This window comes from Hordeum vulgare, chromosome 7H (assembly GCF_904849725.1).
Source record: "Hordeum vulgare subsp. vulgare chromosome 7H, MorexV3_pseudomolecules_assembly, whole genome shotgun sequence".
Taxonomy (NCBI): Eukaryota; Viridiplantae; Streptophyta; class Magnoliopsida; order Poales; family Poaceae; genus Hordeum; species Hordeum vulgare.
In genome coordinates this window covers 548,110,104-548,127,728 of record NC_058524.1, presented here as the reverse complement: position 1 = coordinate 548,127,728, position 17,625 = coordinate 548,110,104, and the positions used below count along the sequence as shown (strand labels likewise).

The following is a 17,625-nucleotide window of genomic DNA, read 5'->3' as shown; positions in this document are numbered from 1 at the left end:
CTATGAATTAAAGGTGGTCCTTTCAATCCTACTACCGCGGCCGGGGTCGTGATGTGCATGGCTGGTGGTGTCCGGGGCCATGGATGCCGGGGCGGCGGACTCGGATGGTGGGCCCCATGGTTTGCTTCCCGGCAGGTTTCATGGTGTCGGTGGCGACTCTACTTCTCGGTCGTGTGGGCGACAAGGGTTGGAGTAGTGGGAAGCTCTCGCCTCCTCTAGCGGTTCCCAAATCTGGTGAGGCTGGGCTGGCCCTCGTGGAGATGGTGATCAGGACACCTCCTCGTGGCCTTGGCGAGAGTCCAAGCAAAAGCTTATGACGCCGGCGTCGGCAACACCTGCGGTTGTCGCGTGCTTCTTGGAGTTGTCGTCGTGGGTGTCGTTATGCGAGGGCTCGAGGTGAAAACCTATGTCTGTTTGCTTGGACTCAGCAACGGCGACGCTTTGCGCCGTTACCTTCTTGAGGACGTTGTCGTGGAGCTCAGGAGTCCTTGGTCGGGTCTTGACGAGTTGTTAGCTTGCTCTAGTTATTGTTGTATCTTTTGATCTGCTTTGTAATAAGATCTCCTTATCGCAATGTATTGTTCGGTCGTGTATTCAGTTATGCTGCTTTACTATAAAGAGGGATGAAAACCTCTTTCGAGATTTATATATCTGTTTGATTCACACACACACACAAAACTGTAGCACCAATCTCCAATCTCCCCACCCCAGTCCAAAGCCTTTTCGTCCCGATCACCTTCTTCTTCTGCAAGTAAAAGCTTTGTGCAGGGGCTGACGGGGGAGAAGACATGGATCCTTGCGATCCAGATCTGGGATACTTGGAGCCGCCGCATACTGACCATGCCCAAACTAAGGTACACCCCCTCTCGCCCCCACTAGTTGCATACTTTCCCTTACCAAAGAAATCTTTCAAAACTGTGAATAAAATCTGAAAATTCAGAGAAAGACATGTGCTATGTGTTCATATTTTACCTAGAAAAAAATGTAGGGGGTGACTGAATGTAGGGGGTGACTGAATGTGTTCATATTTTACCTAGAAAAAAATAACTAGCAAAATAGCAACATGACTGAAAAAGTGCTAGCACAATCCTTGTATATACTCATAGCTCAAGAACTAAAAAATACCAAATCCTTGAAAAATCTGACAGGTGGAATCTACTGAAAAAATATAGAGAATGAATGATTGGACCCTGTAAAATATGATAGGTGGTAAAATAAAATGATTACAAGATTGGAATCTTACCTGCATAGAAAGAATGAAGACTGACATTGAGCAACTGAAAAAACTACACCCTCAGACTGTGGCCTCCATCTTTTTACATACAAGATGAATAAATATGTATATGTATTGAGAAAGCAAATATCTAAAAGTGAATAAATCTCTGAAAAACTGAAAGAAACATGCACTGAAGATGATTGAAACTAAAAATGATGAATGAACTACAAAAACTAATTAAAGGTGACAAATCACTGAAGACATGAGTACAAAGCACAAAGCTAGAATGGACTGAACCTAAACTGTACCTAACTATGCCTAACTCTGAACTAAACTGCTAGGTAGATAACTAAAACTGAAAAGTTTAAACTGAAAATATATCTGACAATAATGAGAGGACAAAAATGTAAAAACTAAACCAAAACTGAAATTACTAAGTAAAACTATACTGATATGGAAAGAAAGAGTATTAAATTAATAAAACATACACACTGATGAGAAATAATAAAACATGCCGACAGACCGATGAACAAAATATGATACAGATGTCTGAAACCGGAATAAGACTTAAACTCGCACTGAACCGAAATCTAAAACTGAAACTGAAGAAGACACACGACATATGTACTGGGAAAACAAAAATCTAAAAGTGAATAAATCTCTGAAAAACTGAAAGAAACATGGACTGAAGATGATTGAAACTAAAAATGACAGAATAAGCAGTATAGAATACTGAAATCTGAAACTGAAGATGACATATGTACTCAGAAAGCGAACTGAAAAATGATAACTGAATAACTATGGACATGGATATCTAAAAAATGATCGCTAGCCTGCGAGCGGCAATACTGATGAAAACAGAATAATGAAATAAACAATGATGAAATGGTAATGAACAAATACTAAAAAAAACAGACATACAATGAAAATATATGATCGATTGATCGAAAGCTAACTGAACAATATTAAGATAAAAAATAAAATGAAAACCTGATAAACTGAAAGAATAAAATATATGTTGTCTGCTTCTTCCTCACATATCTCTTATTTAGTTCATGTTCTATCTAAAAAATCACTGGATTTTGCAGGTCAATAGCGGTGCGAATGAGGACATGCAAGATATATGCATTGGAAGCCAGGAAGCTCTATTCATGGAGGTAAAAAGAGGAGTGGTAAAAAATTTATTTCAATTTCATATGCCTTCAACCTTGTGTGCAACTAACAGAACAAAAAAAATTGTGCATGAAACAGCCGAACTTCTCTTATGTGGCGCTGTTGAAGGGTTATATTGACATAAATGGAGGCTATGAGACAATCAATACCCAGGTGATAAAAAAATCTGGAAAAAATATGTTAAAAAACAATACAGATGAAAAATACGATAAACCATGTTAAAACTCATGTGCAGGGGCGGGAGTCGTGCTCGAGCGATACTGACAATGGTCAAACAAATGATGGGGGTGAACCTCTGCTGCAATTACACCAAACAAAGACTGGGGGCATCAACGAGAACAAGAAAACAAGCCATGAGGTAAGCGTGTTGAAAATCAATAAAAACAAACGGGGGAATAGAAAAAAATGTAAAACTTATAACAAATGAGGAAAAATAGCAAAAAAGGATGTGCAGATAGAATTAAAATGTTTCCTTTTATTCAGGATTTATGCATGTTGGGTGACTTTGTTGAAGACCAAGACAATTCTCCAGTGCAATTGGAGGGTCTGGATGCACAAACAACAACTTTTCATGATATTCTCTTGGATCCATGGAAGCCAACCCTCTTTGATGATATTCTCTTGGATCAGGTAAGAGAAAATGTTTTCTAATGAACAATTTAAGAGAAAAAAGGAGGAAATAATTTGACACGCATTTGTTGATTAACCCCCCAAAACTATACACAATGCAGGTTGACAGAAACAATGAAGGAGCAAGAGGGGCTTTTGAGAGAGAGCAAAATCATACCTGGAATCTCGACTCGCCAACATATGTTGATGATGGTTCCTCCAGAGAGTCTCGAGAGGCAGAAACATCAACAAATGCATGCTGCCTGCAAGTTCCAAACAGCGAGAATGAAAACAATGATATCAATGAAGAAACCATAGACGAATTTTTGGAAAATGAAAGATGGGCCGCAGAAGGAGGAAATGACCGATCAATTGATAGTGAGCTCAAACCTAAAACGGGGATGCAATTTTCCACGAGGGAAGAAGCTCAAAAGTTCTTAAACTTCTATGCCTTTGTAGCTGGTTTCTCCATATCAGTCGTGTCGACTGCCCGCACAACCAGCAAAAAAAGGAATGGAGAGGTTGTAAGGGTAACACTAAAATGCAACAAATATGGGCATAATACAAAGACTGAGAGAGAAAACTTGATAGTACACAGAAAAAGCACTGTCATAGCAAAGACAGATTGCAAAGCGCAAATGATAGTCGCTTTGAAAGATGGAAGATGGCGTATAACTAACCTCAATCTTGATCATAACCATGATCTTAACCCTGGAAGTAGGTTTTTTCGATCTCATGTTTACATGTCTGATGAAGAGAAAGCCTTGATCAGAACAATGAAAAGGTGCAACATTCCTACAAGGAAAATAGTGGCAGTGTTGGCATACATAAGAGGAGGAATGGACAAGCTACCATACAACAAAAGGAAAGTGGGTAACTATGGTACAACAATAAACAGAGAATTGGAAAATAGTGATGTCATGGAAGTGCAGCAGTACTTCCAGAAGAAACAAGCTGAGAGCCCTGGATTTTGCTACTCAATGGAAGTAGATGCAAAAAACAAGGTCAGGAGCGTTTTTTGGACAGATGCTAGATCTAGAACAATGTACCAAGAGTATGGGGACTGCATCAGCTTTGACACAACATTCCTAACCAACAAGTACAACTTGCCGTTTGCACCATTTGTTGGTATTTCTCCACATGGGAAGACATACTTGTTTGCGTGTGCTCTTATTGTCAACGAGACTGCTAACACATTCAAGTGGTTGTTCCAACAGTTCTTGGCAGCAATGGGAGGGAAGGCACCAAAATCAATAATTACTGACCAGGACAAAGCAATGGAAAGCGCAATAAAAGATGTGTTTCCACAAGCAACACACAGAACATGCTTGTTCCATGTCATGAAGAAAGCTGAAGAACAAATGTGCAGAGTGTTTCAACTGAATCAAGGGTTGTATGAGGACTTTCACGACATAGTCAATAACTCATTGACAGAGAAAGAATTTGAAACACTATGGCAAACAATGATTGAAACTTACAACGTGGGTGAGGTGAAATTTTTCCAAGACATGTGGAAAACAAGAAAAAAGTTTGTGCCAGTGTACTTCAAGACAAAGTTTTTCCCATTCATCCAAACAACGGCCAGGAGTGAGGGCACAAATGCTTTGTTCAAGAAAGGGGTTGGTGCACAGTTCAGCATGACAAGCTTCTTGCGAGAATACCAGAGAATACTAGACAACATCCATGGAAATGAGGATGAGCTCGACCATAATGCAACGCACAAGAAAGTTTCCTGGAAAACATTTACTACTAAGTATTACATCGAGAGACAAGCACACAATCTGTACAACATAAGCATCTTTAGGAAATTTCAAATCATCCTCAATGATGTAACAAGACTGCAAATCAGAGAAGAGGAAAGTATGAAGCTATACATGGTATACCAGGCAAAGAATTACTACAAACAAGAACATAGGGCTAGGCTTTATGTGGTGCAAGTGGATGCTGACCGGGACGATTACTCCTGCATTTGTTGCAAGTTTGAAAAGGATGGCATTTTGTGCTGTCATATTCTGAAAGTGATGTTGCATCTTGAGGTGGATAAGATACCAGACAAATACATAATAGACAGATGGAGAAAGGAAGGCAAGAAAATGAATAAACCCAAGGCGATTCCACTGAAATTAGATAATGATCAACTAAGGTACAATGTCCTAGGGATGAAGCTAATGGAGCTTGGCTCAAACGCATCAAAGAGTCAACGGAAATTTGAGCACCTACTATCAGCAATGGTCAGAATTCAACAAGACTTGATTGATATGGACATGGAAGGAGAAGATAAAGTGGATGAGCAAGGAGAGCAAACAGAGGAGTGCAGCAAGTCCAACAGGACAATAGGGACACTAACAGCTATGGTACAGAGTGGGAACAGCAATTCGACTGTTGAGCTACTGAATCCTGACAAGGCTCACACAAAAGGTCGCCCACGATTGATGACAATACAAGAACGCATAAAAACCAAGACATTCTACAAGTGCAGCCACTGCCATGATCCAACTCACACAAAAAGGAAATGCACTAATCTGGATAAGGTGTACGAATTCCCGAAAAAGAAGAGATCGAGGAAAGCAAACCAGACAAAAACAACTGATGCAGGTGATTTCCTCAAAAACCTATTGAATTAAGTATAACACTTAGTTATATCAAAAACTCACTCATATAAAAACTGCAAAAAAAATGTAGTGTTATTGACTGTCATGAAATAACCTTTTGACATATATTACAGGGCGAAACTATTCTGGGAGTGGAAACAACAAAGAGACCATCACCAGCAACTTACCTACCGATATGAATATTCAAGTGCATCAATGAAGTTGCTCCTGCTGTGCCACTCAATCTCCCTCTGCTCGTACCCTGCGTGGATGGAGAAAAGGAGTAGAGAAGACTATTTAGATTGGTGATTGCATGAACTTCGTGTAAAAAAATATTGAGAGAGAAAACATGTCTACATATTCTGGATTAGCTTATTTGAACTGCAGAATAAGCACAAATGTGTGTATTTTAGACTAAATTACATGCAGAATGTGTGTGTGTGTTTTTCGTTATTGCTTGACTAATAAATGAACGTATAAAACATATGCAGAATAAAATTGATATACTGAAGATGGAAAACTTAAGCACGAAGCTCCAAAAAACTCTTGTGCGCTCCACCATTATACTGATACTAAACAAGGCCTCCATAGTCACTGCTCATGATACTGATAAATCGCAGAGGTAAAAACATGAATCGAACTAATCGAATTCATAAAATCAGACCAATAATAAGAAATGCTGCATGTTTTTCCTTTGGGGCAAAACATAATTTTTCCAGCTATCTACAAGTAAAAAATGAACAAAGAAAATTGATTTTCCCTACTCACAGCAAGAACAAAAAATATACTGCATATACATAACCTAGGCTCATCCTAATAAAACCTGATACTTGGGTATACAATAAACAATCTGAAGCAAAACATATCTAAAAAAAATCAGTATTCACACACTAAGAAAACATCCGCTAGAAAAAAAATGGAAAACAATTTTTTTTTGACTATGATCATGAAAGGCAATATGACTAACCAAAAAAATTCTAAAAACATGATCACAATGATAATGTAGATTGATAAAATGAGTAAAATACTACTAGTTCCACTTCTGAAACTAAGCATAAAAAAGAAAGAAATAAGATGCTAAGTTCAAATACTACAGCCCGGAGAACTTTGGTACAAAATACTACACTGCTGCACATAAACCTCAAGATATACTAGAATGAAAATAGGAAAAAAAATCATATCACTAGAAAAACACTAGAATAAGCTGAATTCTGAATCTACTAAGGTAGTTATAAAAAAATCAGAGTTAAAAAAAGATTGTATCTCACAAGTTGAAGAATGAACATATGTAATTATAGCAAATATATGGAATAATGAACACACACCCCTTGTCTGTGAGTTAATAGGAAAGACAAAACAAATACTAAAAAGAAGTGGACCCCATTTACAACAGATATAATGTGCGCGTACAACCAAGGACAACTTCCTCAACCATTCCACCATCCATTGCACTAACAAAAATGATCTAGACGAAACTAATTTCTTTTTGTAAAGATGAGCCTCTCTTCTTCTCTTCATGTCCATCCAACAGGCTTAGAAACAGAGAACACTACCACTATCGCGGGAGATTGTTGGCAAAGTCGCCCTGTGAAAGGAAAAAGTAAAGGGCAAGAAAAACACACAACATAAAGACGGTTAGAAAAAAGAAAAGAACGGAAAAGATGGCAACCTAAAATTAAAAAGATGAGAAAAACATTAAGAGTTAAAATGAATAAAAAGAGAAGAAGAACCTGAAAGTTGAAAGAAGTGACAAGTGACTTGTCTGCCGTGTTTTTCTTCCAAAAGAAAAGTTGGTTCATGTACTGAATTCTGATGTGTTGGATATCAGCTTGTGAGAAAATCTTGCGCAGGTCCAAAGTTGCATCCCATATCTCCATTATCTTTGTTGCAAACACTCCACAGTCATTGCTGAAAAAAGGGGAGGTGATGTTCAGAGAAAGCAAGCAAAAAAAAGAATGAAAAACAAAAGCATTGTGGAAAAATGAGCCCTGACCCATTCTCTTGCTTTGGGACATGAGGATACATCCTACTGAAACGCTTGAAGTTATGTTGATCTGTTTGGAAAATGATTTCCCACAACCTGATGAAATTCTTGATCTGCGTGTGAATAAAAAATGATGAAAAAGGAAAGAAATAAAAATATACAATCATATAGATGAGCAAAAAAGCATTTAGACGGAAAAAGAGATGCAATGAATAAAAGAGTGAAGGATACAAAAATAGAAATTTATGAACAACTTACAAATTTCTCTCTGATAGACTTGTGAAGAAATGAGTCCTTGTCGTATAAAGAATCCAAGAAGGCAAAAAGTTTCCACTTGAAATCGACAGCAAAGACTATCCAGTGATTGCTCAGGCATGTGGGGAAGAACAATTGATAAAAAACATAAAAATTATAAAGTTGGAGAAATAATATCAAAATGGAAAAATAAAAAAAGAAGGAAAAGAACAAAGAAAAAGGACATAGAAGAACACACCGTGTCTGATAATTCAAGCCGTTTACCCCTACTTGCTGATGCTGCCCCAAGAACGAAGTGGCGATCGATTTTACTTGGTCTTCGTTTGTGTAGTGCAGTATGTTCTCCTAAGGGGAGGCAGAAAATACAAGAAAGATTACAGAATTGCAAGTGGAGGGAAAGTAAGAAGCCAACAAAATAAAAAAATATGATGAGCAAAACTAGAAACATACACCAATATGAGGGAAAAAATGGTGCCTTCCAGAGATTGTGGGATGACGGTCCTCAAAGAACTTCCGACAAAAACATGGGATCAAGAAATTGTCGACTTTGCCAGTTGGCATAAGGCTTTGACCAAGTGATACATAATTACAATGAATCATTGAATAAGTCAACGCATACCTCCTGTTGTTGCCAGAGAACAGAAAAACTTATCATGAAACTTGAAAAAAGGGGAGTATAAATTATGGTCTCATACAAAATAATATGATATAGCACATACAATAAAACATGTAAAAAGACTAGTGAGTAAAAAAATACTTAACAACAGGCTAAAGGGAACTATTTGACATACTTCTGAATGCCCTTTGTGTAGGCAAGTTCGATTATTGAGTTGTAATGCATACAATCTTCGTTTGACACAGGGAACTTTTCGTTTTCCTCTATTGGAAGTTCCAAGAGACTTTTTGGTTGAAGAATGATCAAATCATCCTTTGCGCCTTTGTTGAGAACGGCGTCCGGTGCAAGCTCATCGATAATGATATAATTATCACTGTCTTCTGGCATGTCAACAACCTCTAGCACCCGAACTGGCGATTGGTGTTGACGCTTTGCAATTGGTCTGATTAGATTGTTGTACACATGATCTGCATTCTTGGCTAATTCGCCTTGCCTGACACTAAAACTAGTTGGACTGATAGCAACAATGTCAGCCTTCCTCTTAACTGGCTGCAGAAAAAACAAAAAATAAATTCAATCAAGGCTAACATGTAACAAAAAGGAAAAAAGTACTAAAAAAGGCATCAGGAACAAACGAGAAAAAATTGCATAGTGAAGCTCATGCTAAAACACAACTGATAAAAAAAGTGACCTGTGAGCAGAAAGAAACTCATTTTAAAAACTTTAAAAAATATTAAACTTTGAAAATGCCAATCCAGTACTCAGACTTTTCAAAAATTCGGAAGATATATGGGAAAATTTATTTTTCCTTTGAAAAAAATAATATCCAATAGAAAGTGCTATCACACATAAACTGAGCCAAAAAACAGATCCACATATACAAAAAATAGTTTACGATTTCCTACCTGACTAGTTTAAGATCTCTTGACTAAACCAGTACCAAAATGAACTAACAAAAAATATTGGTTGCTGATGAGTTGAGTTGACGACATATGTTCGCATGTATAAACAGAAGATTGTTGAATAAATGCTGACACACAAGACTAAAAGAAGAGGTACTACAAGATTACCTCAGCTCCTATATCTGTAGCAGCATCATAACAAAATGTAAAAGAGTAAAAAACTTAATACTAACCAGAGAGGGAGAAATATCAGCCACTAGGATTGGTGCTTGTTTTGTGCCTTTGATCTTGTTGTTTTTTGAACCAATGCCACAAGTTTAGGAGGGTTGCTTTTGGTTCCAATGTTGAACTCCTGTAGTGCATGTGGTGTTAGATGAAAAAATCATACAAACAAATACTGACAAAAAAAGAACCGGAAAAAAGATGCATAAAGTTGACCTCCTCGGCGAACAAATTTGTACGACCTATGAGTGACATGTGGTTAGCCATCTGGTAATTGATTTGCTCTGCTTGAGGACGTGTCATCTGACCTCCAACAAGAATATTTGTGTCGGTTGGGCTGGTGGAGTGTGTGAAAGTGCCCTTGGTTTTCTGCACACTAAATTGAAAATAAGAGTTTCGCTCTTTCACCCCTGCTGGGAACGTGTTAATCAAGGAAAACTGCTGGTCACGATGCGTTATGTTGCACACCCTAGCCTTGAACTTCTTCAGAACTGGCACTTCGGGATCTTGGAGGGGGAAAATAAATAGAAGAGGGAAGTAAAACTTGACTGCAAAATAAATAACAAAACTGAACTAGACCGGGAATAGAAAAAGAAGTAAAATGATTTACATTTTGCATTGCTGTGCTCGACAAATTTGGAAACCACGCGTTCTGGGGTTACTGCAGAAAAAAAACTTATGTAAGGCACCAGTAAAACCAGGAAAAAGGACACACAAAAAAAGGGAAAAAAATAAAAATGACTATGGGAGCAAAGTTGTATGAATGGACCTAAAGCATCGGGCAACTCCTCAAACATTTTTTCGTCGGCAGCAGGTTGCAACGGAAGTTTGTTTTTGCTCGTTCCTATGTCTAAATGCTTGTTAGCTGCAACTGATGGGACAATGTTTTCGATGACCTTGACAGGTTCGTGGATGCTGCTGCTCTTGACATGCTTGATCTTCTCGTTCATATCAATGTGTTCACCAGACTCTGCTTCCAACAAAAAAAACACATTATCACAAAAGTTATCAACAAAAAAGTGACCCTGAACACCACAAAAACTAAATAAACTTGACAAATGATCAAGGATACTCCGAATTCAAAAAATAGAACAAGTGAATAATGAGCTTCTCGAACTACAAAGGAAGCCTGAACACAAAGTAAAAAATGCATACCTCGTGAACTTTTTGTGTCTGTTCTCACAGCCTCACTCAATATGCTCATGTCCTGTTTCGCTGTTGATCCTGGTTTTGAAGCGGTGTCCTGACCACCAACACAGAAAATAGATGACACCTTGGATCCATATAGAAACTTCAACACATTTGATGCTATAGCCTCCTGAGCATTTTGAAAACCAGACTCCCATATGTTGTCACAGTGTGCGCTGTCAATGATACCCTGAATTATCTGACAAAAACAAAAATATAGGCAATCAGATATGAAAAATAACAAAACTAAAACTAACGATACAACTAAAAAACAAAAAGGAGAAAGATAAAAACTTAGTTAGGCAAAACCTAATACCTCTTCATGTAGAATATTATTGTAAGATGAACACATTTTCTCTTTGGAAGATAGTGATGCTGGTCTTTGTCGTAAAATGCCATGGTGAGCACCATTTTCAGCTCCAAACGAAACCTGAGCCAAAAACATGATTGATGAGAGAGAGAGAGAAAGAGAGAGAGGAAAGGCGAAAAAATAATGATTTCTCTACAAAAAGGAAATAATGCTGATGACTAACTCACTTTTGAACTACAAAACAAAAAAGGAGAAAGCAACTCAACCAAAAAAATGCAGAAACATATAACAGACCTCCTTTTTGAACGGTCTCCTACCGAATGAATTGCTGTTCTTCCGATCAAGTTCCGAGAAATGCTTAATCATATTACCCTTCCATATAAGAATCCTTGGGACACCTTGTTCGACTACCCTTATACCAAAGTCTAGCTTGTCCAAGTACAATACCTTAAAAAGAAACACAAAAATCCAGAAAAAATAATAAGAAACAAAACAAAAAGCCGAAAAGTGTGACACAAACAAAGAAAAGAAAAAAAAGACAAAACACTTACCGCGAGGCAATATGTGCATAAATCAAAGGCTTTTGGCTTCCTGCCAGTTTCCCTACCAAACAACACATATTTGTTTATGCCAGCCATGATCCATTCATAGATAACAAAGCAAATGTCGTATCCCCTTGTGGCAGTAGGATCCTCTAGAAGGAATAGAAAGTCTGTGTGTATATGACCATTGGAAGAAGGGAAGAGAAAGCACGACATAGCTATCACCATGAAGCAAATGAATGTATCTTCTTCACTAAGATCTTGGGATGACGTGAGCATATTTCCAAAGAAAGTGACATTTGGTAAATCTGAAAGATTAAACCTAGACCGAAGGAAATTCCTCCCTCTCTCCTTATTTGGCATTGGTACAACACCGATGTTTGGCAGACCCAACACAAAATGGACAGAATCCTTGGAAAGAGGGATAATCTTCTCATCAACAATGATGATCTGGGAAGACACTGAGTCTACACAGCCAAGAATCCATCTAATGAATCGAGAAGGGAGTTGCGTTTTCTCAAACTTCAGGAGATGATCAAACCCGTATTTTGAGATCACATCCTTCCTGCCAATTGACATACGCTTGAGTATCTGAGCGAAGTACTTGGTAGAATACACACTGAATACATCCCTTCCTACCCCTGGAACTTTTACCCTATTATTCTGAAAAAACAACATAAAAACAGATTAGGACTAACAAAAAAAGGGATTAAGTAATGGACAAAACAATTTTTTTTATAGATTTGTAAAAAGAAGAGATTCGAGAACCTCGACTTTGAAATTAGCATCCTGACAAAAATTTGAGAAACCCTTCTTAAGAGATTTTAAAGCCTATTGAATAAGATGGAGAACAAGAGAAACAAAGTAAGAAACCGACATCAACTATCAACATGAATACAAAAAAACTAAAATAATAAACTAAAAAACAAGAAGATAAAAACATACCTCCTTCTTGAAAAAACCGAACAATGCATCCTCTAACATCTTCTTCCTCCTAGCCACGGATTCCTTTTAGAACAAAAAAAAGACAGGTAGAAGAAAAGAAAACCCTGTTACATACATAAAGGAGAGAAGAAAAACAGGAAGAAAAATGAAAAACAAATTCAAAGCTACATGAACATACATCATCACTAGATGTGCTACTATCCTCGCGACAATCGCTGTTTGACAAATCATTATCAGGATCGTAATTGGCGTCATTGGCAACACTGGAAGATCTATGACCTGCATAATCAGCACCCCTGCATGTATGGAATAAAATGAACAAAAATCACTTGGGACATTGCTTAATTTAAGTATGGAAATAGTGCATATAACTAGTTGCAGACTATCTACTGCCTGGTTAATTACAGCATATAACTACTTTCAGATGATCTATAAACCATTCCTCAGGTAAGCACTCAATCTCTCAAGAAAAAAAACACATCCATTACTAAATCAGTAAATCTAAACTAAAAGCCAACAAAAACAAAGCTGACAAAAAATGTAAATCTACAGTTTATCCACATTAGTACTCTTGTAGAGGAAAACACATACATTCAGTGATAGCCTACCAAAAAGCCAGAATCGGCCAAGAGAAAGGTTGTATGAGGCCTCATCTGGCATTTTAATATATTAATTATATAAATATAATAAACTGATCAGGAACATCAGACTTTCGGATGCCAAATTAGAAAGCAAAATAACATGGCATAATCATCAAATATTTCAAAAGTCATGGAAGTGCTTTTAGAAATGAATATGACCTTCACGAATATTATATAGGAAATCCCAATTCACATCTCATCAGTTACCAGAAGCAACAAAAGGGCATATGGTCTTGCGTACATACAGAGCTTAAACTACTCAGGGAAGGGGAGGACAGTAAACTGAAGGAATGAAACACGCAAGGCATAACACGAGAAACTATGGAGTATATGGAACGACATACATCACCCCCGTAACTGATTTGAGATAACAAATATAACTGGTTGTTGGTTCTTCACTTCAGATTGACATTTTCTGTCACTAAGCAGCAATACTAGCTCTCCTGTCTTGACTGCACTGTCTAAAAAAGAAGCAGGAGAGCTGGATTTACAGAAGCAGAATGCATAGCAGCAACCTACACATTCGGAAACACGTTGATGTATGTGCCCAAGGGCAACATGACCACTAATTAAAACTGCACCGACTGCCGCTCGTCGTCCTGATCTACCCTGCATTTACCCAGCGCGAGCTCAACTTCACAGCGCATCGGAACTGAATCCCCTCGGGGATTCAACTTCACACACAGACACACACACAACTCAAAATATATCCACGTTTTAACTAGAACTACCACAAAATCGCGAGCTAACTGAACCTACCTGCAGCGAGAATGATGATGAACTAAATCTACTCAGCTCTGGAGGGTCATGTAGGAGGGCAAAAACACACGAGACAAAAAAAATAACACAGCAAGCAGAGCGGGGACGAACAAATACCAAGCGCCCCATCGACGCCGGCGACTGCGGCCATCTCCACTGACGGGAGCTTGTTGATGCCGCGCACGACGGGGCAGCTCTGCCAAGCTCCTCCCAATGGCAGCATCTCTTCCACGTGCAGCCCCCAGCATATAAGCTCTCAATCCCTGGGGAGACTCGCCATGCGCCATCTCCTGTTCTAATCACCGGTGAGCAGCCCCGCCGCCTTCCCTCTGCCGTCTCCGCCCCACCTCGCTCAACCCCGACCGTCTCCGGCCAACCTCGGTCAACCCCGACCCAATCCCCTTTCTCAGATAGAAACACAGAGACTGAATGGATAAAAGTGACCTCAGGCTTCACGGGCCAAAAAAATGTATACCCGATACAGACCCGCGTACCCGAAAGCCCAACGAAACCAAACTACACGTGCGAAACAGAGGACAGACGAGGGCACTGAGATTCGTGCAAATCGAACGGACTATAAAACGACCTGAAACGAATTTAAATTCAGTCGACTGAAAAATAGTAAAACTGAACAACAAACAAATTACGTGCGTGAAATTCGACCAAAGTCACTCACAATCACAAGTAGGCGACCCCGCCGGTGCAAATCCCAAAGACCGCAAAACAAAAATGGAACGCCGTTATGATTCGTTGTTTAGTGATTGACGACTCTGCACTTCCTCCTGATCTCTCCCTGGTGACCGGTCTTCACTTCGATGGCTCCCATCTTGACCATCGCCTTGTTGAACTTGGCCTCCCACTGCCCGGGGATGTTGGCACTGTCGCGGACCATCTGGGTCGTCGCCGGCGTGGCAAGAAGGGCGGCATCCGACGTGAAGAGCACCTTGTGCGCCAGGACGTTCTTGTAGTACTGGTTGTCGAGCGCGTTGGGGGTCACCACGTCCTGGTTCACCGTGGGGTCGTTGGCCGGGCTTGGGCTAGCGGGGCATTGTCTCCTCAGCACGTTGGCAAAGCCGGTGTTGATGTCGGAGGGGACGGCGAGGCGATCGGAGACGAAGGAGGAGCAATGGGACACCCCAATGGTGTGGGCGCCGGAGAGCACGACCATGTCCTCTGCGGTGAGGCCCTTGGCGGCGAAGCTGTCGATGAGCTGGTCGAGGTTGAAGAACGGAGGCGGCAGGTTGTCCAGGGCCTCCGTGGAGTTGGAGACGCGGCCATCGAGGCGGCCGGCCGGCATGTTGATCTTCATCGTCATCCTGCTGAGGAAGTAGGCGGCGTCACGGCCTGCGAAGGCGACGATGTCCGCGCAGGAGACAACGCCGGGGCAGGCCTTCTCGACGGCGTCCTTGGCGGCATCGATGACCTCGAAGCCGCGGAGGCTGGGGAAGTTGGGAGGGCTGAGCTTCTCCGGCTGCGGGTTGGCCGGCGTCGGGTCGAGGAGGACGGAGGCGTCGCAGCCCTGCACGAAGCAGTCGTGGAAGAACATGCGGATGAGGCCGGCGCCGATGCCGGCGTTCTTGTAGACGAAGCGCTTCACCTCGTCCCTCACGATGGCCTCCACGCGAGGGCACGTCTTCTTGTAGTAGCCCACCTGCAGGCCATGGCACGCCGACGACGACAAGAGCAATGCGCATGTCAGCGCAACAGAGAGCTTAAGCCAGGCGGCAGCAGCCATTGTCTCCTCAAGCTAGCCTTCTGCGTACGACTAGGAGTGTGTGATCGGGCGGGCTAGATATGAGCCGATCGATGAGAGGTGATGAGATGTTGTTCATAAGGTAGGGCTATTTATACACAAATAACTAGCTAATCTCAGCAGATGATTATTACTCGACGTCGACGACATTGGGGCGATAATTGATCAGCATGCATTGATCTAGCTGTCATGGAACATGGCATGGATTGGAGGCTGCTGGAGTCTAATTGTAGTGTCCTCTAAAATCGTCCGTTCCTTATCTGATTTGCTGTGAACCAAACCAATTGTACATTTGTACTGTCTGGATCTGGTATAAGCATGTTGTAGTCTATAATTCTACATTAGGATAACTTTGATATTGTTAGAAGAGTTAATATCAGCGAGAGTCATAGAACTTGTGCTTGATGTTCATTTGATGCTAAAACTTTGAAATAAGGATTTATGATCATTCAACTTGCGTTCGCGTGCAAATACGGTGTTTTTTGCTTGTATGCATCCAAATGGCCAGCTCACATGGCCCGCTAGCCTCGTGGAGGCCCACCTGTCAGTTGCTAGGAGTGCACATGGCATTGGGTGACCCTAGCAGGTTGGATTTTTTTTAAGAAAACCCACTTACAATTTATTTAATTACGTGCAAAAGGCCTCAATATAATGAAAAAAAAGATGATGCAAATGAGGTTGGGGCCAACGACCTGTTAACAAAACACTCAAATGCATATAAAAAGAACACTCACGCGTATTTCCATCTCACCATGACCGGTTGATGTTAAATATGCACAACTAAAATTTATTTAATTATAACAAAATTTAGAAGTTGATAGGCGCATGGATAATTTTGAAGAAAAAAGGGTTCGATCTCAAGGATAGAAGCGCGGGAGCTTACCACTACACCAAGTACTACATATTAGTGCATATAAAGAGAAACACGTAGATTTATATTTTGACCACGACAACTACTCATTTTCATGTTTTTCTCCCGAGCCGACTTTTTGATAACTTACCTATTTTTCATTAAAATAAATATACTTAGTAAAAAGATTTGAATTGAAAATTCACTTCAAAATTTTACTCGCAAAAAATAGGATTGTCTGAGGTATTTTGATACCCGGATGTTCCACAATTTTTTTTCATTTCAAGTCTTTTGGCAAAAAAAAAGCCACTCGGAAACCCTAGGAAAAAAGGAATCTAGAAAAAAAAACTACGTCTAATATAAAACCTATATAGGCATGAACATGTATTTTTTGCATTGGTCACCTAGTGAGTGTGATGTGTATGAGGTCGGGGGTTAGAATCTCCACACCCTTTTTTCATTCTCATTTCTCTCACTAGTTCTGCTGACAAGTGGGATCCACACATGATATTGAGGGGCTTATGCTTAATTAGATATAGAGTGAGAGGTACTTCTGCAGAAAAAATACGCGTCACACCGACCTGTTTCAGTGACTCACAGTGAGCCATAGCCACGTTGGTGGGTCACACAGGTGCAGAATACGAGCGAACTGATCATATTTGCATAGTAACGCAAGTTAAATGATCATAAATTCACATTTTTAAAGTTTTAGTACTAAACTGAACAACGAAAGCAAGTTCTGTGACTTCCAATTATATTACCTTTTGTTAGAACCAACATAATTGAGATTAAGATACGAGCTTAACTTCCGTGATAATTGTGATGGGAATGTTCGTGTTCCCTGTGCCTTACAGGTCACGACGTTCATTGGTAAACATGCATGGCAGTGGGCTGTCTTTTGCCTCTTGCATCCGCATATGGTTTTTGGCTTCCAGCTCTTTATAGACCGGGTGGTTGCCGAATCAAGTTCTTGATTTGCTCATCGACTACATATGCTTCCAGCACATGGCGAGTCGGTTGCATGGAAATGCAAGGTGGACTCTTTTAAAGAAAAACTTCATCAACTGCC

General features: G+C 40.0%; 2 protein-coding genes and 1 long non-coding RNA gene across 3 annotated transcripts; 2 read left to right on the top strand and 1 right to left on the bottom strand.

The window, feature by feature from the left end:
* Positions 1-696: 696 nt before the first annotated feature.
* LOC123409262 (protein FAR1-RELATED SEQUENCE 5-like) lies at positions 697-4,913 on the top strand. The gene is made up of 7 exons (XM_045102209.1): positions 697-854; positions 2,305-2,373; positions 2,468-2,542; positions 2,625-2,747; positions 2,873-3,019; positions 3,121-4,725; positions 4,848-4,913. Exons 1-7 carry the CDS (start codon positions 789-791, stop codon positions 4,911-4,913), a joined length of 2,151 nt encoding a protein of 716 aa, XP_044958144.1. The 5' UTR covers positions 697-788.
* A 408-nt stretch (positions 4,914-5,321) lies between these two features.
* LOC123409049 lies at positions 5,322-6,008 on the top strand. Its single transcript, XR_006612824.1, has 2 exons — positions 5,322-5,593; positions 5,724-6,008. It is a non-coding gene; the product is annotated as an uncharacterized LOC123409049 (long non-coding RNA).
* Positions 6,009-14,589: 8,581 nt separating this feature from the next.
* Positions 14,590-15,791, bottom strand: LOC123409958 (peroxidase 2-like). The gene has a single exon (XM_045102829.1). It carries the CDS (start codon positions 15,686-15,688, stop codon positions 14,708-14,710), a length of 981 nt encoding a protein of 326 aa, XP_044958764.1. The 5' UTR covers positions 15,689-15,791; the 3' UTR covers positions 14,590-14,707.
* Between the last annotated feature and the right edge of the window lie 1,834 nt (positions 15,792-17,625).

What these genes read in the sequence shown, in the direction of transcription:
- LOC123409262 (XM_045102209.1), top strand. Translation starts at nt 789, where the DNA reads ATGGATCCTTGCGATCCAGATCTGGGATACTTGGAGCCGCCGCATACT. An exon ending in AGGAAGCTCTATTCATGGAG is followed by an intron (nt 2,374 to 2,467) that starts GTAAAAAGAGGA and finishes TGCATGAAACAG; the next exon opens with CCGAACTTCTCTTATGTGGC. An exon ending in ATAATGCAACGCACAAGAAA is followed by an intron (nt 4,726 to 4,847) that starts GTTTCCTGGAAA and finishes ACTGCAAATCAG; the next exon opens with AGAAGAGGAAAGTATGAAGC.
- LOC123409958 (XM_045102829.1), bottom strand. Translation starts at nt 15,688, where the DNA reads ATGGCTGCTGCCGCCTGGCTTAAGCTCTCTGTTGCGCTGACATGCGCA.